This window comes from Stegostoma tigrinum, chromosome 14, assembly GCF_030684315.1.
Source record: "Stegostoma tigrinum isolate sSteTig4 chromosome 14, sSteTig4.hap1, whole genome shotgun sequence".
Taxonomy (NCBI): Eukaryota; Metazoa; Chordata; class Chondrichthyes; order Orectolobiformes; family Stegostomatidae; genus Stegostoma; species Stegostoma tigrinum.
The window spans coordinates 48,854,765-48,881,155 of NC_081367.1; the positions used below are offsets into that span (position 1 = coordinate 48,854,765).

At 39.1% G+C, this 26,391-nt stretch overlaps 1 protein-coding gene across 5 annotated transcripts in view; it reads left to right on the forward strand.

Annotated features, from left to right (window-relative positions):
- Positions 1-26,391, forward strand: part of rubcn (rubicon autophagy regulator) — a 64,253-nt gene that overhangs the window by 28,101 nt on the left and 9,761 nt on the right. For all 5 annotated transcript variants that reach the window (XM_048542061.2, XM_048542063.2, XM_048542065.2 and 2 more), the window contains 9 exons: positions 800-1,004; positions 10,071-10,169; positions 11,625-11,699; positions 14,608-14,668; positions 20,274-20,406; positions 20,799-20,944; positions 21,063-21,127; positions 23,377-23,615; positions 25,278-25,339. In XM_048542061.2, the coding sequence (XP_048398018.1) occupies positions 800-1,004; positions 10,071-10,169; positions 11,625-11,699; positions 14,608-14,668; positions 20,274-20,406; positions 20,799-20,944; positions 21,063-21,127; positions 23,377-23,615; positions 25,278-25,339 (1,085 nt within the window). The remainder of the gene's footprint in view (positions 1-799; positions 1,005-10,070; positions 10,170-11,624; positions 11,700-14,607; positions 14,669-20,273; positions 20,407-20,798; positions 20,945-21,062; positions 21,128-23,376; positions 23,616-25,277; positions 25,340-26,391) is intronic.

The window sequence follows — 26,391 nt, forward strand, 5'->3', positions numbered from 1 at the left end:
GTTTAAAAACTGTTTCCACCAGATACCTAAATATTTACATAGCCTGTTTATTTGAATTCTCTCTGCAGATGCATTAAAGCTTTCTCAGAACTTTTTAACAAGTTTGATCCAGATTTCAATCACGTAATGGTTGGCCAACATCTCTCTTCTATCTTCACTCCTTAAATTGTGCTTGTTGAAACAATGAAATGTGATTTTATAAATATTTTAAAATGCAAATGCTGGCCTGTTATTCTTTATCCATAATGTGGGCATTTTTACTGAGGTGAGGGAAAAGTAAATAAAGGTGCAAATTGCACTGTACTGTACTGACAGCAAATCAACAAAGAAATTGTGTTAAACGGAAACAGAAATTGCCGCAGAAACTCAGCAGATCTGGCAGCCTAAGTGGACAGAAAACAAAACTAATGTTTTGAATCTAATACCCTTCTTCAGAACAGTGTTTTTTGACACCATTTCTATGTTTATTTACATTGATGGGCATAGCCACAGGTTTGTAATAACAATTGTCAACTTGTATTTTAGAAACTTGTTTGAAATACAATTTGCTCTTGGAGGGCAGAGAGAAAAAATCTTAAAAACAAAATTCCTTTGCTGGTTTTGAGCACTTAACTATTTTCTCTGACAGAGCTAGCCCATTTGACTAAACCTCTTTAGCAGCAGAGGTATTCAGAGTTTTTAAGATGTGAGTAATTTATGAGAGGTCCTCAGATTGGAGAATTCTTTTATCAACTATCCCCTTTCCCTCCTTGCTATTGTATTTACAAAATATATTGATAATATGCAAACTCATTTTTAGGAGAATGCCCATTTCAGTATCTCTGAATCACTGATTGCTGCCATTGAACTAATGAAATGCAACCTGATGAAGAAACAGATCATGGATGACGAAGACGAGGATAGTGACAAAGAAATAAGAGAACTAAAACAGAAAATTCGTATTCGACGTCAGCAGATCCGTACAAAAAACCTCCTGCCTGGTTTGAGGAGCACTGAGTCAGACAGTATGTATGGCTGTGTAAATATGATCTGCTAATGAAACATAAACCTTATCAATATAGGCAGCCCTTGGGTTTTGAGCAGACTACCTTCCAGAGTCCATTCACAAGTTGTTTTGAATTTCACACGGAGCAAATTGCAGGAGGATCTTTGTAAATACAGGAACCATTCAATGCCAGATTTTTTTCTTCACAGGACCGCCACGGTGGCTAAGTGGTTAACACTGTTGCCTCACAGTGCCAGGGACCTGGGTTCAATTCCAACCTTGGGCAACTGTCTCTGTGGAGTTTGCACTTTCTCCCCATGCCTGCGTGTGTTTCCCCTGGAGGCTCTAGTTTATTCCCATAATCCAAAGATGTGTAAATTTAGGTGGATTGCGCTTAGGGATATGCAGGCTATGTGGATTAGCCATGGGAAATACAGGGTTACGGGAATAGGTTGGCGGGGTGGTGGTGAATCTGGGTGAGATACTGTTCGGAGAGTCGGTGTGAACTTGATGGGCCGAATGGCCTGTTTCCACGAGGATTCTGATATTTGAAATTACGTTCCTGGATGAGATCATGCTTATAAGTTGCACATTTGTAAGTTGGGCGCCCTCTGTATTGACTATTTGTAGATATGAATGTGAACCATGGAATGTGTGAAATTAAGTTTCCTACAGTGATGGAGAAACTGTCATATCCCTTTATACCAAGTAGGTGGCATGTCAGATGTACCTGGGATATTTTTGGTAAAAGATGATCTCATCGGAGAATCTGGAGGGGACTGCTTGTCATGTTTGCCAGCTATAGAAGGATTTCAGTCAGGTTACTGGAGGATCAATGCATGAATCGTGATAGAGGTTTTAATCAAGAATAAAATAAAATCTATTAGATATGGACAACTGGGCTCAAATAAATCTCTTGAACAGTATAAAAAAGCCATGGCTGATAAAGTTAAGGATAATCGAATATGATTCCACAAGTGTATTAAGAGCAGGAGACCAACTGGCGAGAGTGTGGGGCCCCTTAAAGATCCAAGAGGTGGTTTTTACAGTCATAGAGAGATACCGCATGGAAACAGAGCTTTCGGTCAACTCGTCCCTGCTGACCAGCTATCCTAAATTAATCTAGTCTCATTTACTAGCATTTGGCCCATATCCCTCTTAAACCCTTCCTATTCATGTCCATCCAGATGTCTTTTAAATGTTGTATTTGTACTAGCTGCCTCCACTTTCTCTGGCAGACAGGATTTCATTTAGATAAATATGAAGTGCTGCATTTTGGAAAGCGAAATCAGGGCAGGACTTAAACTCTTAATGGGAAGGTCCCTGGGCAGTGTTGTTGAACAAACATCTTGGAATGCAGGAGGATAAGATGGTGAAGAAGGCAAAGTTGTAGGCTTGCTCGTCGAACTGGTGTGTTTGATTGCAGACGTTTCATCACCCTGCTAGGTAGCATTGCCAGTGCACCTTATGTTTATTAAACTAAATCCCACCTGCTGCTCCTCAGCCCAATAGCACAACTGTTCAAGGCCCTGTTGTACTCCGAGAGCCTCCTTCCCTGTCCGTTGCATCTCCAATTTTGGTGTCTTCTGCAGATTCACTAACCATGCCTCCTGTGTTTACATCCAAATCATTTATGTAAGTGATAAAAGGCAGTGGGTGCAGCACCAGTCCCTGTGGCTCACTGCTAGTCACAGGCCTCCGGTCAGAAAAGCACCCCTCGGGAGCCAGTTCTGTATCCAAATGGCTAGTTCCCTATGTATCTCATGTGATCTAATCTTGCTAACCAGTCTACCGTGAGGAACCTTATCAAATGCCTTTTAGAAGTCCGTATAGATCCTATCTGCTGCTGTCTCTTCATCAATTTTCTTTTTTATTTCAGAAATACTGAATCAGCTTAGTGAGACATGAATTCCCATGCACAAAGCCATGTTGACTATTCCTAATCAGTCCTTGCCTTTCCAAATCATGTAAATGAGGATTCCTTCCAACGATTTGCCCACCACTGATGCTGGACACAGCGACCTGTAATACCCTGGCTTTTCCTTACTACATTTCTCAAATAGTAGCACCCCGTTTGCCAACCTCTAGTCTTTTGGCACCTCACCTTTGGATAGTGATGATCCAGATATCTCAGCAAGAGGCTCAGCAATCAGCTCCCTATCTTCCCGCAGAGCTCTAGGATGCACCTGATCACATTCTGGGGATTTATTCACCTTTATGCATTTTAAGATGTCCAGCACCACTACCCTCTATGAAATGGACATTTTACAAGATGTCACTATTTATTTCCCCATGTTTTGTGTCTTCCATTATACTCCTCCACAGTAAACACTGTTGAACTTCCGATATTAAATGAATATTTTGAGTTGTTACCATGGAGAAAGAAATGGAGGGTAAAGAACTCTGAAAGAAACATTGGTGTTTTGAAAACTGTTCATAACGGAAGCAGAAGAGCTGGAGGTCTTAGAAAATATGAAGGTGGATTAATCTCTATCGCCTAATCTAGTGTGTCTCGGGAAGTTGAGATGGCGTTGCAGGTCCTCTTACAGAAATATTTGTACCATCTATAACTACAAGAGTGTGTCAGATGACTGGAGAGTGGCTAATGTACTTTTGTTTAAGAAGGGATGTAAGGAGAAGTCTAGAAACTATAGTCCTGTGAGTCTGACATCAGTGATGGCTAAGATCCTGAAAAATAGGATTTGTATGCATTTGGAGAGGCAAGGAATGATTCGGGATAGTCAGCATTGTTTTGTGTGAGGGAAATTGTCTCTCGCAAACTTGATTTTTTTTGAGGAAGTAACAAAGAAAATAGAAGGCAGAGCGGTTGATGTTGCTTACCTGGACTTTAGTAAAGTTTTTGGCAAGGTTATGCATGAAGGACTGATTAGTCAAGTTTGATCAAATGGAATTCAGGGCGAGCTTGTCAAATTGGATACAAAATTAGCTTATTGGCAGGAGACAAAATGGTGGTGGAGGTTGTTTTTCGGACTAGAAGCCTGTTACCAGCGGTGTTCTACAGGGATTGGTGCTGTGTCTGCCTTTTTGTTCATTATATAAATGATTTAGTTCAGAACATACAAGGTGTGATTAGTAACTATGCAGATGGCTTCACTATCTCACTGTACAACTTGATCAATTGGGCCACTTGGCTGATGAGTAGGTAAATGGATACATAAATTTAAATTATTGCATTTTGGTAAAACAGACAAGGGTAGGACTTGTACAATTTAAAAGCAGAGCCTTGGGTAGCCTGGTAGAACAGAGACCTAAAGGTTCAGGTACATAATTCTTTGAAGTTTACATCACACTAGACATCGTGGTTAAGGCATTTAGCATTCTTGCCTTAATTGCTCAGTCCTTTTGAGTATAGGAGTTGGGACATTGTGTTGAGGTGGTAAAGGAAGTTGGTGAGGTCTCTTCTGGGAGTGCCAGGAGTTCTGGTTGCCCTGAGAGAGGAAGGATATTAGTAAGCTGGCTATGGTTCAGAAGACATTTACCAAAATGAGTTATAAGGGGAGGCTGGATAGGCTGGGACTTTTTTGATGTAGGAGGTTGAGGAGTCACCTTAGATTATAAAATCATGAAGTGAATGGCAGATGTCTTTTCCCTAGGGTGGGGCATTTCTAAACTGGGTGTTATAGTTATAAGGTGAGAGGAAAAAGACTTTAAAAGACATGAGGGGCAACTTTTTTTAAACATCGTGGTTCATGTGAGGAATGAACTTCCAGGAGAAGTGGTGAATATGGGTACATTTGCAACGTTTAAAGATATTTGGGTAAGTATGTGAGTAAGAAATGTTTGGAGAGATATAGGCCAAGTGCAGGCAGATGGAATTAGTTAAGTTTGGGATTAAGGTGTCATGGACTAGTTGGACAGATTGATCTGTTTCTAAGATTCTGACTGTGACCCCAGAGTGATGCACTGTTTGATCCTAAAAGTGGATACTGTAAGGGAGCCATCCTGAAGGGGAAGGAGCTAATGACAGAAGGAACATATGAGGACTGAGTATTTGCAAATGCAAAAAATGATAAAAGGAACCCTTCTATCTACCATCCTTCACTGACATAATGCCATAAAAGGACCATAGTAGAAAATTTCTTCATTGGAACAACCATTCAGATGAAACATTGTGATCAAATAACAATATTGAATCTCATTTTATAACATTGCACCTGGTTTAAATTGTTATAAATAGCCAAATTCCTGTTGAAATTATGAAAGCATAAAAATAATGCATTCATGTATGGAATAAATATCTGAAGACAATTCCAAGTCTTCTTAAAATTGTAAAATTATGGTTAAGAGATCTGAGTCAGTCATTTTAAATATAAAAGTTGTTGAGCAATGTTATAGCTGTTTAAAACTTCAGATAGGCCACATTTGGAATATGCAGCTCTGGTCGCCACACTACCAGAAGGACACGGATACTTTTGAAGAGGTTGTTGTCTGGTCTGAAGCGTTTTAGTTGTAAGGAGAGGTTGCATAATCTAATTGTTTTCATTGGAAAGATGGAGGTTGACGACAATCTGTTAGAAAATTGAGGCATAGACAGGGCAGATAATCAAACTTGTTCCTAGGATGGAACGGTGAAATAAAAGGGTGCAGGTTCAAGGTGAGAGAGGAGAGAAGTGTGGGGAAAATTGTTCAGTGTTGGGTGCCTGGAATGCACTGCCAGCGGAAGTGGTGGAATCTGGCACGTTAGCCAGATAGACACATGAATAAAGGGATAGAAACTGCGTGTGGGCAATAAGTAGAGGCCCTAAATAAGGATTAGGAATTGGTGAAGGCTTGATGGACCGAAGGGCCTGTTCCTGTGCAGTATTGTATTGTGTTGTATTGTATTGTATTAACCCAGAAGACTTCCTAGAAACCAATAGTATGGTTGAACTGAAGCGTCACCTAATGCTGAGTGATCTGGAGTTGCATTGTTAGATTTTATTTGCAAATTTAGCCTGTGGCTGTGACTCTCCCAAATGTGAATAGTCAAATTTTGAACTGCTTCAAGTACGTTTCACAACTTCAGAATGACTCAAAATGTTTTACTGCTGGTGAAGTGGAATCTCTTTTGCTCTGTAGGGAAAAATGGCAGTAAATTAGTTGAATTACTGTCCCAACATATTAATGGCCAGCCATTTGTGTTTGTGGGTTTGGCTGAAGGGTAAACTTTGGCCAGGATTATGGGGAAGCACACGTGCTATGATATGTTTCATCCACTAGAAAAGTAGGCGCAACTTCATAAGATCAGCGTCTTACGGTCTGCTCCACAATTCTATTGTGGCTGATGTGTTTCTGAACTTCGTTCTCTTGCCTCTTCCCTGTAACCTTTGATCTCCTTCCTAATTAAGAAATGCTGCCTCTTCTCCATTTTAAAGGGTTGTTCCTGAAGCTATGCCCTCTGATTGTAGTCTGTCCTAGCAGAAATGTCCATACTTGTACTGTTTCCAGGCTCCTCCATATTCTGTAAGCTTCAATGAGATCCACCCGCCTTCATTGTTCTAAACTTCAAGTACAAACCCAGAATCGTCACCCACTCTTCATATGATAAGCCCTTCATCCCCAGGATCGTTCTTGTAAGTTTCCTTTGGAACAACTCCAGCGCTAGCATATCCTTTGATATGGGGTCCGAAAGTGCTCATAACATTCCAAGTACGGTCTGACCAGAACTTTATACAGCCTTGGCAGTGCATCCCAGATCATGTACTCCAGCCTGATCAAAATGAATGCTAACATTGCATTTGCCTTCATAACTGTCAACTGAACCTGCACCTTAACTTTAAGCAAATCCTGAACTAGCAACTCCTTAGTCACTTTGGGCTCCGAAATCTGAAGTACATTCTCCCACTTAGTAAATGAACTTGCGTCACTATTCTTCATACAAGAATATGGGCGGTCTTTAGATCAGCCAGCTGGTTTTACGGTGGTATGTAGTGGCCCCTCAGAATGGACTGCTAGTCTCCAAGTAATTCCAGAGCCATTTTCTGGTCTCATGAGCACCTGAGGTGAAGCCCAGCATGGTCTGGAGTTGAGGTTGGGTGCTAGCATTTCTCCATTTTATAATTTATTCCTAAAATCTACAGTGCTGGATTTTTACTCCTCTATTTTTCTGAGAACTGTAAGTGAAGAAGCTGTGCCTAAGGACTTTTGTATCTGAGATGGTGTCACAAGCAGTGACTTGTACACTTTTCAATGTACTCAAATGAGTACATGTGGCAAAGCTAATTCTAATTCTACTAAAATGGATAATTCCAACTTTCATTATCTTTCGTTTGCCACTTCTTTTGCCCAGTCTCCTAACCTATCCAAGTCCTTTAGCAGCCTCCTTCCACAACACCATCTGTCCTTCCACCTATCTTTGTCATCTGCAGACTTAGCAGTACTGTCCTCAGTTCCTTCATCCACATCATTGGTGTATAACGTGAAAGGTTGTGGTCCTAACACTGACTCCTGTGGAATTCCATTAATCACCTAGCTGCCATCCTGAAAAAGATCCCTCTATCTCGACTCTCTGACTTCTACCAGTCAGCTAATCATCGATTTATGGCAGTACCTTGCCCGTAATACTGTGGGCTCTTGTCTTATTTTACAATTTTTAAGCTTAATCTCTCAACCACAAGAAAACATTTCTTCAATATTTCACTGAAGTGATAGTCTAGTTTATTTAGATTAGATTAGATTCCCTACAGTGTGGAAACAGGCCCTTTGGCCCAACAAGTCCACACCGCCCCGTGAAGCATCCTACCCCGACCCATCCCCCTATAACTCTCACACCCCTGAACACTGCGGGCAATTTAGCATGGCCATTCCACCTAGCCTGCACATCTTTGGACTGTGGGAGGAAACTGGAGCACCTGGAGGAAACCCATGCAGACATGGGGAGAATGTGCAAACTCCACACCCAGACAGTTGCCCGAGGTGGGAATCGAACCCGGCTCCCTGGTGCTGTGAGGCTGCAGTGCTAACAACTGAGCCACCGTGCCGCCCCTATTTGACCAGGTCTGAGTTTGAGCCCATGACATTTTACTCGGGCATGAATAAAAGGGAGAACTGGATTCTGGTTTAGAGTACTGGCCCAGTTTACCCTGGGAGATGGCTAATGAGGCTGTTGCTATATTAGTGTTAATTTTCTAAAGCTCAAGGGAATCTTTCCAGAATCTGGTGAAGTGGAAAGGAGTCAATATAACTCCTTACTCAATAGGAAGGGAGGCAGAAAACTGGAAACGGTCCTTCAGTTAGCTTGGCATATATCATGGGGAACGTGTGGAATTGATCATTAGATAGATCAGACTGGGCACCTTTTATTTTTGTTTAAAAAAAAATGTTACTGGGAACAGTCAGCATTTATTTACACAAAGGTGAATACTGTTTAACCAAGTTATTAGATTTCTTTGAAGAAAATATGTGCTGTGGATAAAGGGCAGCCTGTAGATGTATAGCGCACAAGTTTCTCGAAGGCATTTGACAAGGCGCCACATACGTTATTGTGCAAAGTATAAGCTTACGGAGAGGACACAGCATATTAAAATGGATGGAAGATTGTTTTCTGTCAGTTAGCCAGAATATACATGAAAATAAAAAGATTTAAAAAGGACATGAGGGGCAACTTTTTTTACATAGTGGTTTGTGTGTGGTATGAGCCTCCAGAGGAAGTGGCAGATGCCAGTATAGTTACAGTGTTTAAAAGACATTTCGATAAGTACATGAGTAAGAAATGTTTGGTGGGATGTAGGCTAAGTGCTGGAAGGTAGTAATAGTGTAGTTTGGGATTATACTTGGCAAGGACTGGTTGGACCAAATGGTCTGTTTCTGTTCTGTATGACTCTGACTGTAGAAATGGGTCATCTCTTGGTTGGTGGAATATGCCAGGTGGAGTCCTGCAGTGGTCTGTACTGAGGCCTTGGCTTTTTGTACTTTGTATCACTGCCTCGGATGGGAAGGTTGGGGAAGGGAGGTGGAGTAAAGTTATGTCTGAGACAATCCTTTAAGTGAAAGGTTGAAAGATTATTGGGAGTAGGTGGATAGGTGGATTTGAGTTTTCAGTCTGATAAATCATGAACGTATTGAATGGCAGAGCAGACTTGAGGGCCTGAGTAGCCCGTTCCTGTCCCTGATTTACAATTTTGTATGTAAATAGGTGGGAAATTAGTTTGTGGAAGGGACCTATGGAGAATGCAGATTCATATGAATGAATGGGCATAAATCTGACAGATGGAGTGTGATGTGGAGAAATGTGAAGTTGTTTGCTTTGGCATGAAGATTAATGAAGTGTTTGAAGTAGATGGAGAACGAGTGCAGTATTCCAAACTGCAGAGGGATCAAGTTGCGCTGTGCATGAGTCACAAAGTTAGAATGCAGATACAACAAATAATTAAGAAGGCTGGTGTAATGCTATGTTTGGTATGAAGGGAATTGAACATAAAAGTAAGGGTATAATCCTTCAGCTATGCAGGGCATTGATGAGATCACATCTTGCATACTACTTGGAGTTTTGGTCTCCTTGTTTGAAAAGGCTGTATTAGCTTTGAAGGCAGTTCAGGGGAGGCTTACCACATTGTTAGCTGACATTATTGGGTTGTTTTCTGAGGAAACGTTGGACTGACTGGTTTCTATTGGAGTTCGGAAGAGAGTGTTGTGATTTAATTATAGCACATAACATTCTGCCTTGACAAGATGGACATGAAAGGGATGTCCCCATTTGTGGATGATCCCGGAAATGGGGTCGCAATTCCCTTTTAAACAGAAGTGAGGAGAAATATCTTTGTTAATTTTTGAATGCATTGTCTCAGAAGGCAGTGTCATTGAATATTTTTAAGGTGGAGGTAGGGGAGCCCCCCATCGGGGTAAATAGGAATATGAAATTTGAAATGTAAATCAATCAACTATGATTTCATTGAATGGCGGCCCAGGCTTGAAAGGCCTAATCTGTCTTGTGCTCCTAATACCTATGTTTTATGCCTGCCAACCAACCAGCCATCCGTATGGTTTTGTTAATTCAGCATGTGTTGATTTAACTTTTTTCTTTCATTTCTGTTGTTAAATGAACTCCTAAAATGCGAAGGTTTCACAAACATTTTCACTTTCACAGCCTGCACCACAGAAAGTGGGTCCCCTATCAGCTCTCGTGATTCTGCCCCATTATCAGATTCTGGATCTACTGATGGAGTGGATGAATTCGAATTAAAAGGTATTGTCAATGAGAAAAGTGAAAATTGTGGAATCGGCAAAGTCCATTCTGCTGATGTGGCTGCTTTTCAGCAGACTGTCACAGTTACACTACCTTGGACTTTCCACAATTGTTTAATGATTTGCCAAAAATGAGAAACCTCAGAAAACCTGTACCACACCATAACTATAGTTGTTAATAAGTAAAATGTCAAGTTATCACACAACATTTTCATGTCTGTTAAGATCAAAATACATGGAGTCTTTCATGAACTCTATCTTTCAGTATGTACCTACAACTATTATTGATGCATTGATTTGTGAAAAATTAATTCCTTGAGACTTAATTTACCATGTATCACTTTGCAAGGGAGAGAAAATGATATTCTTGTTATCGTCTTCCTAATATCGTATTCCATCTTTATTGAATTTGTTGAAGTTGGCTACACATATTTTAGAACCTGTTTCGTGTATCACTGCATTTTCTCCAGTGGGAACAAGTGCAATATTGTCACATGTAAATACAGCACATAGCTTTTAATTCTCAGTTATAGTGTGATTGGACACTTTTTTTTATTTGAAGAGTCAGAGCTTTTATGGCAAACACACTTGATAAAGGGCATCATCACTTAACTGGGGTGAACTATGGATAAGTCAGTTGCAAGCTGACTAAGGGAGGAACTGTCAACATTTTTAGCCAAAGTATCTACAAGACCAGATATAGATCAAAATTTGTAAGGTACTACAAAGTATTAGTTTAATCTCCTTCTTCCTTTTTCCCAACTGATCTACTTGTCCTTGATAAGATGTGCAACTGATGTTGACATTGGCCACATTTTCCCCGTGTGTGTGTATATATACTCTTTTTAGTAATAAAAACAAATACTAAAGATCTGTGGTTCAAAAATTTTTATAATTCTATTTCTACCATGTGTTGTGGTATATCAGAAGTAACACCTCCAACATAGGAATAATGTAATGACTGTAATTGAATGTTACTTAAAGAAATCTATCTTAAAATATTAAAGGTCTGTTTGTATAATTATTACTACATTGCAAAAATAATGATTTGAGCATAGCATTTTCGTAAAGTGTTGCAACAGAGGTTGCCTGTTTATATTTTCCCTTCTCACTTTACCAGACTATCAAGATCCATCCCTAGTGATCTGAATAGCAATCATTAGCTTCAACATGTTGAAGTAAAATAATTAATGACGGTCAGTTAGTGCATTGTTTTTATTTTGAAAGTGTTCCTAATGAACATTCCCTTAAATTGCGAGTTCGTTATTTCCATTTTAAAGCTGTTATATCCCTTTTCAATTTAGCACAGTAACCATTAAGTGAATTATTATTACAGAGTGGAACTTGAAAGTTTAATTTTGGTTTTATCAGGCAGAGCTTTACTGCCCAACTGCCTGCACACTACTGGGAAAAGCTGTTGGAATGATGTAAATCTTGTTGTCACTGTGTCATACAGATTGTATTGATGAGTCAAACCTCATTCACATGTCAGCGAATGGGCTCTCAGCATCAATGGCATCATTGTTTTCAGGTATTTCATTAGTGATTTTAGATGTTGTTTGGTTTCCAGCGCTTGAATTCCACAGCACTTAAGGGAGAGCTCAGTCTGCTGTTAAGAGGCAGATTATAATTAGTATAATTTGGCTCATTGCAATTTAGTAAATTTATTTTTCCGTGTTCCAAATCAATATTTAACAGTCCTTTAGCTGAGTTGGATACAAAACTATTGTATGCCTTGCAAGCTTTGTCATTCAGATTTCACAGATTTGCTATTTATTAGAAAGTAACGTGAAAGGGTAGACCAATTTTGAGCTAAATGAAGTAATGAATCTGTCTGGACCATTAGACAAGTGAGCCACAACTTTATCATTTTTGATAAAGTGTTTTAACATTCTGTTCTTGTGCCAAAAGAATCGACGTTTGTCTGCCTTTCTAAATTGGCAAGAAAATGTTCGAAAAGATTTTTGTTTACTAGATATTATTAGTTCATGCCTAGTTTCTGAAATTCCTGCCTGTGGTTCCATGCTGAAACCAAGTGCATCCCCCAAGGGGGCAGAATGGTTGAAAGTTCCATTGGCAGCTAAAAGCAGCGTTGGAAGGGCCCCTTACGCAGACTGAAGCCATAGAAGACGCACATCTGACACCAGGGAAAAAAAAATGAGTACCTACCACAACAGCAAAGAAAGGTCTTTGTTGAAACACTGTACTCAAATACAAACTCAAAGGTGCAATTCCAAAAGGTCCAGAATAACACTTAGTTTGTGATTTTTTTAAAATTGATCCACTGATTTGTTTTTTTGTCTTGGTAATTTGGCCTGCATCCTCCTTGCAACAGCTTTCCCTGGAATTAAGTTCCACAGAGTTTAGTGGTCATTATCCAACTGGCCATTTCTCCAGGTGTTTCTGTCATATAAAGTAACATATGATTAACAGTTAGGCGATTAAATGTTTCTAATTGAATTTCTGGAAATGATGTTTCATTGCATTTTCACTGGTGGACCCTGGATGTTTGATTTATTATTTTTCTTTTCTTTTTTTGATCTGGAGAAGTTGAGGCCAGTTGTGCCTTCAATTCCATCTGAGCAAAAATCACAACTCATTTTTGTTATTGATGACCTTGAAAATTGTTTATTGATAAATTTATGATGTAAGTCTGCAGCTCTCCCTAGGGTTCTCTGGCGCTTTGTTTCATGTTTTTTTTATTGTAGTCAGGCTCAAAAAGGACCTTTCCTTGGGAAGTATAAATGGTCTGTTGATTACTTTGGTAAGTGAAATCCGATTATAACATGTACCTGTATAGTTAATAAATTCAAATAATTCTCCATAATGTTCCCTTTCATTTTTCGTTTAATGATCCTCCCCAATAAGGAAACATTGACAAAATAAGCTAAATGGCACAATTAGGAAAGGTGTCTCTCTAAAAATAACTATTTTTGGGTACCAGCACACTCAACTAATTGATCTTCTTGATCAAGATCAGTAAAGTTACCAATATGGTAGACTTGTATCATTTTCAGTTTGTTTGACCAGATGGATTGGGAAAGTATTCCAGTCTTTGGTACATTGATTGCATGCCTTCATACAGTTTAAAATCTCTTCTAGGATTTTTTAAAATTTTCCTGAGACTTGGATTGAGATTTGAATACTTGTAGTATGCTGAATGACAGATTTCACTTCAGTGAACGGACTCTGGCTTCTGCTCATTCTGTAATCTTCTTAACCTTTGGCTCTGACAAAAAGGATTATAAAAGTGGTGGAATTTGCCATATTTCATTCGAGCTGAAAGCACCTGGTCCATATCTGCCATACTGATTTTAATATTTAAATTTTTTTGGCCTGCACAGCTTTCCTAGTATATTATCTAAATTGTGAAAGATATTGTATTTTTAATAAGAAGTTTTAAAGCTTGATTCCACTACCTGATGTAATTTACATTGCTAATTGTATTCTGAGGAATGGTCCTTTTGCAAGTATTGTGTTGTCTTGGTGTCCTCCCTTTTTAAACAGCTTTAATCTGAATTTATCAACTGTTAAGCTTGGTAAGTTAAGTTGCCTCTATTAAGCTTTATGTGCTTTGTTCAAGGAATTAGTTCAATGTCTAATGTATCGTACTGCTCCCTGGGTCTGACTTTGAATAAATCTTGCATTAATGTGAACGAATATGGCGTTAATTCATGTGAAATGAATGCCTTAGAACTCCAATTATTGTTGCTGTTCACAAAAACTATTTAACACAGCTTCTCAAATCTGTGCCAATGTGTATAGAGATGGAGGTCAACAAAACATAACAAACAAGCTATCCCACTTTTTTACAGAGGAAAAAAGAATTAAACATTGAGTCATAATTGTTTATTGTTACCTTATATGATAACTACAGTTAAGTTTTTAAAATCTTTCAAGATCTGTTGTCTCTATAGTGGAGTACAACTGCTTTGTTCTAAATTTGTTGTAAGAAATCTCGCATTGAATCAAACATGACAAGTCCCAACTCTCTCTCTGGCTGCTGGAAATTCTTACAATGATTTATTTCTTTCCCCCCACCCCACCTCACCCTGCCCTCCCCCATTTCTTCTGATCCTTAAGGAAACTGGAGCTATGGAAAGCAACAGGCATAAGCAAATGTCCAACTGTTCTTTGAATGTTTTGGACCTTCTCGTTTGTTCTGCTGTTCGTGTTGCAGTGTCATTAATCATTTAGTTTTGAGAATTGAGTTAGTTGTAACTTAGATTGTTGGGTTTGCATGCAGTGAAATATGCCTTTATTTCACCCATTAGCACTCTGAAAATAAAGTATCCGAATGTGGAGAAGCTTTATTTAACCCATTAAATATGGTGCATTAGTGTTGGAGCCATTCTTCAAACTTTGGAAAAGGTCCCTTGAGTTTGGTCTTTGGTCCTTAAAAACATGTCCTGAATATTTTGTGTTGTTTTATTTTACAGATGCAGATATTAGAAAGAGTTTGGCTTCAAGGAGCAAATCAGCAATCAGCTCAGAGTCCATGTAAGTCTTAACTAAAATCTGTATCAAAGTTTAAACTTGGGATTAGGACTTGGAGTATTAGTCTCTATGGTTGATACGAAATGCCAAAGCGTGGGCAAACTTCGTTTCAAGGTAACAAATGTTGCCTTCACTGTTGATTGAACTTGTCCAATTTTATTTTGCATTGCTTATGATTTTTCAAACCTGCTGATCCATTCCTACCAACACTAGAGTACATTTTAAATCAAATTATGAATTGCTAATCTAAGGCATGTCCATTATGACATGATTTGGTGCAACCTTCCTGACTTAGTTGCTTTGAGATTGCATCTACGATGCATTATTTTAGTTATGGAAGCAGACCATTTGGCCCATCATCCCTGCACCAACTCCAAATGCTTCTTCTGACTTTGTGCCTTTCTCCATATCTGTACACGATTTCTGTTAATTACCTAGTGCCTGCATTAACGTTTTGGATGAACCTGCCTCTCGTGCAATTCTGCCCAATCTCTGACACTATTTTCTGCACATTGCATTTGCTAGTCCTAACCTCCTCCCAATCTGTCCTGTTAGTTGAATCTATTCTTGTACGTCTTATTTTAACTCTCCAATGAGGTTGCACGTTTCCTAAAGTCTGGCAACCAGAATTGTGCACAGCCCTCCAGTTGAGCACTAGCAAGCGTTTTGTATATGTTCCCTTACTCTTGTACTTTATCACTATTAATAATCCAGGATATGGTCGACTTTGTACCCTGTTTAGCATTGTGGTCCCAGCACTGATCCCGATGGCACTCTACCTGTTGCAGGTTTGAAAGTGTTATTAAGCACCCTAACATTTAGTATTTTACGATACCTTATGAAAATAGAGGGTCTGACATCCACTGATTCTCGTTTATCTATCCTGCTTGTTACCTCACAAAGAATTCTAGTAAATTTGCCAGATCTGATCTCCCATTCAGGAAGCCATGTCGACTCTCCTTGATCATATTTTTCCAAATGCTCTGAGATTGTATCTTTTGTAATAAATTCTCACTTTCCCAATAACAGACATTAAGCTAACTGGTATAAAGTTACCTTTTTGTTAATCATCTCCATTTTAATAGACGTATTACCTTGTCAGTTTTCTAATCCTCTGAGACTTTTACAGAATTGAAAGATCCTTCGAAGATTACTACTAGTGCATCCGCTTTCTCTGTGCTTCCTTAAATATCGTAAGATGCATCGCATCAGGTCGAGAGAATTTAGTTATTTTACCCCATAAGCTTTGTTAGCACTTTTCTCTTGATTGTTGTATTTGCTGTTTCACCTCTTTTTGTCCCTTGATTCATGAGTAAATTTGGAGTACTGTTAATGTCTTCCTCTGCAGACTGCAGTGCATTTTTCAACTCCTCTGCCATTTCCTGGTTCCCCATTCTTATCTACTTAGTTTTCTTCTCTGAGGCTGTGTTAACTTCGGTCTCTTTTTTTAAAAAAAATACATTTAAAGTCTCAAGAATTGCACTAAAAATGAGCAAATCTGTCCCACCTACTACCAACAGAAGTTTCAACTTCCATACTGTTACCTCATACTTATTGAATAAGAACTTCTAGAGGGCCGAGACATAGATATTTAAGGGAGCATCTGATCTCTGATTATCCAGGGACCATAAGATCTGGATCTTGGTTTCGAGAATCCAGTTATTATGACCAATTACATGTTCAACCTAGTTAACATTTGAAAAATAAACAGATCCACGGTTGAAAAGAAGTTTGCTGTATTTCAAAACTTATGACTACTTTCTATTGAGGGCAACAATATAAATTTAATTCTCTAGTTTTGCATGCCAATCTGCAAGGATGTAATGAGCTCCAAATCAAAGAAAATGCACAGGAGATAATGCTATGAAATATTGTAACTTTGTGAATTAAAACTGAAAAAGTGCTCAGTAATGGAAAGATACTGAAGTTAGATGCACTGAATCGTAATTTTTTTCGAGTTCGCTGAATAGCAGAGTAATTGACTTTATATCGAAAAATAAAACGCATGGACAGTTTATTGCTTTGACTTGCTGGTAAAACCTTAAAAACTGAATAAGATGGTCATGTAATTATAACTGATGTCACTTAAAGAAGTACAACACTGAGTAACTGGCACATTTTGGAGGTTAAATGTTTTCTGCATGCTGTATCCTAGGAAATAGAATGTTGAATGGCTCAGCATTTGGGGAGCTCCTGGGTACCATTGTGATCTTTGACAAACTTGATTGCTGTTAGTGTATGAAGCTTTAGCGACTCCAGTTCAGTTTGAGCTGGAGGCTGATCCACAAACTATAAACAAGTCTGCATTCTGTATTCTGATTATCTGCATTCTTTGGATTCAGGTAGTTGCATCACATAGGATAAAGTCTTCTGATTTGGTAAATGGTCAGGAGCTGAATGTGACTGACGCAAGTAAGGGAACCCAGAGAGCAGTTCAGGAAAGTCAGCCTCTGCAATTATCCAGTAGGTCTGTGGTTCTCTCTTCCTGTTTGGATGAGTATAGAACATAGAACAATATAGCGTGGAACAGGTCCTTCGGCCCTTGATGTTGCACCGACCTGTGAACTAATCTAAGCCCCTCCCCCTACACTATCCCATCATCATCCATATGCTTATCCAAGGACTGTTTAAATGCCCCTAATGTGGCTGAGTTAACTACATTGGCAGTCAGGGCGTTCTACGCCCTTACCACTCTGAGTAAAGAACCTGCCTCTGACATCTATCTTAAATCTAACACCCCTCAATTTGTAGCTATGCCCCCTCGTACAAGTTGATGTCATCATCCTCGGAAAAAGACTCTCACTGTCCGCCCTATCTAATCCTCTGATCATCTTTGTATGTAGTCTGCAGTTTGGTTGAGTAAATTGACTTATGGCATCATGGTACAGGAAGCTGTTGAATAAGGGGGAACAACACAATATAATAACAGTAGATGATATAGTGAGGGGAACTGACATTTTTCTTTGCCGCAAAAGGTGGGAAGCTAGATAACTGACTGTAGTGCCAGCTCAATGCCAGTGTTCAGGGTATCTGCTCATGTCTGTAAAAAGACTTACGCTGGAAGGGAAATGATCCAGTGGTCGTGATCCATGTAGATGCCAATGACATCAGTAGAACTAGGAAGATAGTTTTCTGTGTGAGGAACTTAGTGCATAAATGATAACTTTTAAAAAGTGAAACCTCAGAGGTTGCAATTTCAGAATTAATAACCGAGCCAAATGCACATTGGCATAAGATGCAGATAATTCAAGATCAATATGTGGCTGAAAGGTAGAGAATTGGGTTCTAGTTGATGGACTAGCTGTTAGTGGTTTTGGGTTTGGAACGTGCTTTCTAAGGAGGCTTGCCAACTATCTGGATTGCACTTCTCGATGTTATACACACTGCTGCTACTGTGTGGTCGTGGAGGAAGTGTAGGTTGCATATCCACAGTCAATAACGTATAATGCTTTATCTTGATGGTAAGAAGGCTTTTCCGAGCTTCTGGAGATGCTGCCATCAAGGAAAGTTGGAAGTATTCCTTCATATTGCTGACTTGTGCAATGCTGATGCTGTTTAGGGATTTGGGAGACAGGAATTGAGTTACTTACTGCAGGATTCATAGGCTCTGAGCTGCTCGAGTTGCCAAAGTATTTATACGGCTCGTCCAGTTCTGTTTCTGGCAACCCCCAGGATATTGATAGTTGAAGATTCAATGAGGGTAATGCCATTGAACTTCAAGGGATGATGGTTAGACTTTTTCTTCTTGGAGTTGGACGTTGTCTGGCATTTTTGTCATGTGTAAGTTACTTGCCACTTACCTGCCCAAGCCTTTTGGAGATGGACTGCTTCAGTACCTGAGGAGTTGCAAAGGTGCTGAGCATTGTGTGATCATTGGCAAAACTCCCCGCTTTGATCATGTGATGGAGGCAAATCATTTGAGGAAGCAGCTTGGCACTACCCTGTAGAACTCGTGCGGAGCTGTCCATGAACTGAGATGACTGACCTTCAATGGCCATTTTCCTTTGTGCTAGGTGTGACTCCAAACAGAAGGATTTTTGTAATTCTAGTTGACTTCAATTTTATTTGGGCACCTTGAGGCAGTGCTTGGCCATATGCAGCCTGTGAAGGACAGTCATTTTTGCCTCACCCTGAGTTGTTTTTTCTGAAGGGGCCTAAGCCCGAAATGTCAGCCTTACTGCTCCTCTGATGCTGCTTGGCCTGCTGTGTTCATTCAGCTCTACGCCTTGTTACCTCAGATTCCCCAGTATCTGCAGTTCCTACTATCTGAGTTTTACTGTTGTTCATACTTTAATCAAGAAAAATGATGAGCCAAGTGGGGAATTCGAGGATTGAAAACTGCCTATGAAATACCTATTTAGAAAGGGAAGGAGACAAATAACAGCTAATTGTTTGCCAGTTAGCTGAATGTCTGTTTGAGATTATAATACAGAGTATGACAGCAGAGCATTTAAAAATGAATAATATGATCAAGCAGAGCCATCATGACTTCACAAGGGGCAATCATGTCTGATTAATTTATTAAATTCCTTGAGGTGACAAGCAGAATAAATAAAGGAGAAGCAGGAGATTTAATACATTTGGATTTCCAGAAGATATTGATAAGGTATTGTGTTAGGCTGCTTGATGAGACAAAAATCCATGCTCTTGGGGTGATGCCTTAACATCGATATAATGGTGTTGGTGAATTCAGAGTGATGTTTGGAAGGAAGTTCCAGGATTTTGACCCATCAATAGTAAAAGAATGTCTGTTTAGTTTCAAGTCCAGATTGTTTATGGCTCAGAGGGGACCTTGCAAGTAATGGTGTACCCATGCTGACCTTGTTCTTTGATATGGTAATGGTTACAGATTTGGTAGATGCTGTCGAACAAACTTGGTGAGTTCCTGCAGTGCAGCTAATGTATAGAGCACAGTGCTGTTACTGTGGTTGGTGATGGAAGGAGTGAGTATTTAAGGTAGTGAAAGGGGTGTCAGTGATGTGGGCTGCTTTACTGTGGATGGTTGTTGAGTGTCTCAAGTATTGAGGGAGCTGCACTTGCCATCCAGGCAAATGGAGAATATTCCTTCATGTTCCTGACATGGGCTTTATCGATGATGGGCAGCCTGTTCTCGTGAGTTAATGTTTCAAAGGACAGGGTTGGTGGGGACACAACAGGGGATGCCTGGAAGAACTGTTTTGTTATAAGTAGTAATGCTCGTGAGGGTGGCGGAAGCAAGGAGTCATTTCAAAATGAAATTAGTTGGAAATTGAAGAGATTAAATATAGGGTATAGGAATGAAACAGGGGAATTGGGACTGGCAGGCTTGCACGATGGAGAACTGGAATATTTTTAATGGACTGAATGTCATTTCAACATGAAAGGAACCAATGTGTACATGATATAGCTGACTGAAAGAGGACACTATTGCATCTCCAGTTTTAATCCTGTATTTGCGATAATGCGTTCAAGGTTCTTGCCTTGGCTTTGCCTGTATTGTGACTGTGTAATAAGTTATTTGATCTCACATTGGGTGGTTTATATTTACTTAGAGTAAAAGGAAGACATTCAGAAGTAAATGTACTTTCAGGCTTTCAAAAAAATCCATAATTGCCTTTTTATGTTGCAGTACATTCTCAGTCCTTCATTCCAACTCAGCTGAGGCAGTTGCCATGGGCCTGCTAAAACAGTTTGAGGGGATGCAGCTTCCTGCTGCCTCTGAGCTGGACTGGTTGGTTCCAGAGCACGACGCTCCTCAGAAGGTAGGAAGCAATTACTTTTTTCATTTTGCAACTATAAAGAAACTTGGTGTGATGACTAGTAGTTTGATAATCAAAACTAAGTAAAGCAATCCTGAAAATTTCATTGTCAGATAACATGCCTGGCTTTTTATGTTTAAATTAATATTAAAAGCAGTGGCCGCTTGATTATTCACTTTTTGTGGCAGGGTTTTCTGGTGCTTAATGGAAATTAGTAGATCTCTTAAGCTATCCAAGTACAGTACTAATTATTTTAAAATTTGTAATGTTGCCTTCCTGACCTGATGTGCACTAACTTTGTTTTTGTCAGTAACATTTGTTTGTTCTGTAACTTTGGCAAATTTAGCTGCCGCTGGACTAATTTGTGTAGTTCCACATAAGTGACTTCTTTATAGCTTTTGCCAATTCCAGACTCTCTTCCGGTATCTCCCGATGATGGTGAGCACGCTGATATTTACAAATTGCGAATTAGAGTGCGAGGAAATTTAGAATGGGCTCCACCTCGGCCTCAAATCATCTTCAACGTTCACCCACCACCCAAGTAAGCTTTTGTGCATTTCATTTTCTTGGCTAAAGATTTATTTTTGTTTTGTGCTTTTCTTTTCACATTGACATGAATTCACTACATATGATCACATTTTATGTTTTTGTCATTAAAGGAGAAAGGTGGTTGTTGTCAAACAAAATTACCGCTGTGCGGGATGTGGTATCAAAGTGGAGCCAGGTAAATGACATTCAGGAATTTAGCAATCTGATGGTAGAGTTCTACCTGTGCTTGCGTAATCAATATCTTTTTTCTGTCTCACAGGGGTTGTGCTGTATTTAGAAATTCTGTTAATTGTTACGATCCCAGTTGATGTTAATATTGGACAAACCTGATACCAAAGTGGGATTTGGCTTAATAGACTAGAAGTTTTACTTTTTCTTAAACCGGTTCTGTAACCGATCTCCACAGTTAATCAGCAGTTACCAATTTCTTTTTAATTAAAGAACATCAAGAATATCTTGTGCAGAAGTTTGGGGGAGGGGGGTGAAAATTCACAAGCTATATTGTACTTATAAGAACTAATAGAGCGAACTTGTTACATATATCAGAAATGTTTTAATGAAAATCTGTGGCTTGGTTTGCGGATGGAATTGTTGGTTGGTTTGCTGAGCTGACTGGTTTTCATGCAGATATTTTGTCTCCCTTCTAGGTGATATTGTCAGTACTATGTATCCTCAGTTGAAGTGCTGCTGTTCTGACCCGCTCTAAATTTGTGGTCTGGTCTGTAATGGTGGGCAGTCTTGTTTCTGGTTTTGTACCGTAGTGGTATGTAGATGGGGGTCTATTTCAACATGTTGGTTAATTGCATTGGTGGTTGAAAACCAGGCCTACAGAAATTCTCGTGCTTGTCTTTGTTTCACTTGTCTAAGTACTATAACGTCATCCAAGTCAAATAGAAGGACATCAGTGTCGGCGTGTATTGAAATGAGGAAGTATTGTTTGTGCTGTTTTGCTGCAAGTTGGTGTTCGTGTTTCCTAGTCAGAGTTTCCTGCCAGTCTGTCCTATGTAGTGCTGCTGCATGGTATTCTATGTAGCACATGCAGCAAATGCGAGAAACGCTACGTAGGACAGACTGGCAGGAACCTCGCCACCAGGATACATAAACCCCAACGGCATGACCAATTCTCCCTCCCTTCAATACGTGCCGACACGGATGTCCTTCTGTTTGACTGGGACAAAGTTACAGCACTAGGACAAGCATGAGAATTCCTGGAGTTCTGATTTTCAACCGCCGATGCAATTAAATGTTGAAGTAGACCCCATCTACGTACCACTATATGATACAAAGCTGGAAACAGAACTGCCCACAATGACCGAGTGGGACAGAACAGCAGCGCTTCAATGGAGACTACACAGCACTGATGATGTCACCTGGAAGGAAGACACAACATTTGCGTAAAAACCAGTCAGCTTGGCAAACCAACCGACAACCCAAAATATCAGAAGACTTCAACTTTTCTGCAGCAATATCCTTAAAAACACTTGAGCCTAAGTGAAGAATCACCTTATTTTCATGCTGAAGCTTCTAATTTAACTGGCCTCACTATAATCTGTTTCCCTTTTGACCAAGTTCTGTGCTTTCAGTCTGGGTCTCCCCAAGATCTTTAAGTTAGCTCATTAAAACTACCAGACATGGACTTATTAAACTCATGTCTTCAGCAGCCTTGTAAAATGTCTTAAATAAAAAATGCTGGAAATTACAACAGATCAGGCAGCATCTGTTGAGAGAGACCAACCTAACATTTTGAGTATCTTTGACTGTTCATCAGACTCTTCAAATCTTTCTCACCAGCTTGTTTAGAGTCTTTTTCTGGAATCCTGTTCTATCTTGGAGGGATGAAGGGAGGGGCTTTCAAGTTATTTAGCTAAAATTGTATAATTTTTCAAATCCCATTTTTAGCTCACTGTTCAAAATTACTTTCACAGACATTCTCAAAATTGAAAACTAAAATCCATCTTTCCTCGACCCTAGAATTTAAATTTTCAAACGTTATGAGCCTTCATCATATGTTGGAATAATGTATAGTATAAATTTTGTCCTTTCTTGTTGTCTCCCCCCCCCCACCCCAACGCCCGGTATCCTCCCACTGAAAATCAAGGTTGCAATATTATATTAATTAATAGAGAATAAAAATTCAGTAAGATGCTGATGTACTTGTGTGGCAGTTGCAAGATGTATGGTGGATTTACGTTAAAAATGACCTTCATGCAAATTGCTTGACTAATTATTTTCGACTGGGTCACTCACTATTTGAGAGGCGATGATGTGAGGTGTATCTTTTTTTTAAAAAGAGAAAAAAACTGAGTATAAATTCTCATTTCTTCGGAAGGTCTTCTTCATGGATTTCTGATGCGGTTGTATTGTTAAACGATTCTTTCTCCAGTAGCCCCTGAAGTTTCAAATCTCCTCACCTTTTCTTTCCAGACTACATAAAGAGACTACGGTATTGTGAATATCTGGGGAAGTATTTCTGTCAGTGCTGTCATGAGAATGTCCAGTCGGTGGTTCCAAGCCGCATATTGCGGAAATGGGATTTCAGCAAGTATTATGTCAGTAACTTTTCCAAGGATTTGCTTAATAAAATATGGAATGACCCTCTCTTCAATGTTCAGGACATTAACAATGCTTTATATCGAAAAGTGAAGTCTCTGGATCAAATCCATGTAAGCAATCCTAAAGCATTTTTTTATACATTCTGTAAAATTGATTATTCCAATGATTGGATTATGCAGCTTTCCTGATGTATGATAAATTGGCACAATTGCAGTAATTTGAGTCTCTTATTATCATTGTCGTGCCATAACTGTTGTGTTATAGTTACTATCCTAATTAGCTTTTTCAAAATAAAATCCAAACAGAAGGCCTGTACACAGTCTGGGATGCAGACTTAACACAATTGGTAAAAGGATCAGATACAAAATTAAGAATTTGGTTTTGTGCAGTGAGTTGTGATCTGGAATGCATTGCCTTGATAGTAAGGAAGTTGGACACATAAGGAAAAAAGTTGCAGGGGAGTGGAGCTGATTGGATTGCTTCTTCAGAGTCTGCATAATATGCTGAATGACTTCTTTCTGTGTAGTAGGGCTCCATGATTCTGTAATACCATTTTTACCAGATTGTTGATCAATTCATTTGATATTCATATTCAAGCAAAAGTAATTATTTGTCTTGGCCTGTTCCTGAAATCCCTGGAATCACTTGATGCCTGTCTTCAAACAACTTGAATTCATTCTACATGATGTCAAGGAGTGGCTGAAAACACTGGGTACCGTAAAGGCTTTGAAGACCTGTGCTCCAAGATAGTTGGCTCCCCAGCCAATCTGTTTTAAGTACGGTTATAACACTGGCATCTACCTGACAATGCAAAAAATTGCCTGGTTATATCCAGTACATGCCGAGCAGGACAAATCCATCCCCACCAATTACTGTCGATCAGTTTCCTTTCTATCAGAGTGATGCAAGGTATCATTTGTGATGCTATCAAGTGGTATTTGCAAAGCAATGACTTGCTCAATGACACACTTCTGTTTCCACAAGTGTAACTTGATACCTGACCTTCTACAGCCTTGATCCAAATGTGGACAGGAACTGAACTTCAGAAGTGAGGTGAGGCTGACAGTCGTTGATTTCAAGGCATTATTTGTTTGAATTCGCCATCCAGGAATTCCAGATAAACTGAAGTTGATGGGAATTGGGGAATTGATTGCCGTCATACCCACCACAAAGGAAGATGAATCTGCTAATTTGAGGTCCATCATCTCAGCCCTAGAGCATCATTCCTGAAGCTCAGGATAGTATCCTGGGACCACTCATCTTCAGCCTCCTTATCGGTGATCTTCTGGTGAATTTTAGAAGTGATGTTTGCAATAAACTTCGAGACAATCTTTTAGCAGCACTGTGTGGGTGTTTCCATGCACATGGATTGAAGTGGTTAAAAAAAGCTGTTCATTGCTACATTCTCCAGGGGCAATAAATACTGCCCTAGCATAATGCTCAAATTCCCTTGAATGAGTTTTATAAAATTTCAAATCTCTTGAGTCCAAGTATTGTATATAGGGATGTAACTTTTTACATATGTCTGATAAAGCATCAAGCAATAATCTTGTTCTGTAACTGAATCAATCAAATAAACTTTCAATTGATTTCAGTATTATTTGTAGATATAAGAATTGTTTTGAGCACCTGGTAGCAAATCTAATGTGTAGCTTTCTGAGGAACAGAAAATGTAGCTTTTCCCTCTAAACTGCTTTTTGTTTATAAAGTAAAATGAAAATGTAATGTGCATTAAATCATCTTTTTACCATTTTTTTGGAAACATTTTTCAGATGTTGAGAATCCAGCTTGTTCATATGAAGAATTTATTCAAAACATGCCGGTTGGCAAAACAGTAAGTTAGATTTTTATTATATCAAAAAAGTAAACATTCAGTTGTGCTTCTATTAGCTTGATAGTAATAGATACTGTATTTACGTATCCCAAATTGGACAGTTAAACTTAACTAATTGTGATTTATTGCTGTTGTTAACATCACTACCTGTTCTCTCATCTGTGGTGCTTCTTCTTGCCATCATGATATTACTTCGTGAAATATGTAACATACGTTTTGTTTACTAAGAGTAGATGTTACACATAACCAAGAAGCCATTTTGAGGTTGTGGTTGGAGACTTTTTTGTAAAATTTTAAGTAAACTGTTGTCAACTTACAATCGCTTTTACTTAATTCTAACTCCATGTTTCTTCAAAGTAAAACTTGCTTGCTAGTCTTGTCTGCCTCAATTATAATAACTTGCTTTAAATTTTCTAATTTAATTGGTGTAATTACAGTTGCAACATAATCATTAGCAATGTACTTGTCTATGCTGAACGTATTCGAGATGGATTGAAACTGTCAAAGCCAATGACAGACTATTTCTAGCAAGACATAGAATTTTAGCAGTCAGTACATGAACATTGTCCTTTACCTTTTGTGTCATGCAGAATTCCAGCTTGTAATGGCTAATGTGAAAAGAACACCATTCAGGGGATTTTGTGTCTGTGAATAAGGGCCTTGCTCACTTGTCGTGTAGGTGAAAATCCTAGGCATATTTGCCATAGTTTTCTGTGAATTAATTTAATTTCAATTGACTGAAAACTGTTTTGTGATTATATTTTACTAGCACTTTGCCCATTATACTCATTACTATACAATCTAATACAATACAGTGAGGACAGTTGTCGTGATAGGATGAGCCATGTAGTCTATCGTTTTGTAGTCTACTTCTGGACAGAATTTTGACCCCAAGGGAAAGAATTCTGTCAGAAGTCTTAATTTTTGCAAACTGGTCTGAATTTTCTACATGCTAATTTTAATTCTTTTTTTTTGTTCCCTAACTGTTCATTTTGTTTTGTTGCAGTCCCAGACTAATTTCACTGACTTGTTTCTTTTCTAATGATCTGAAT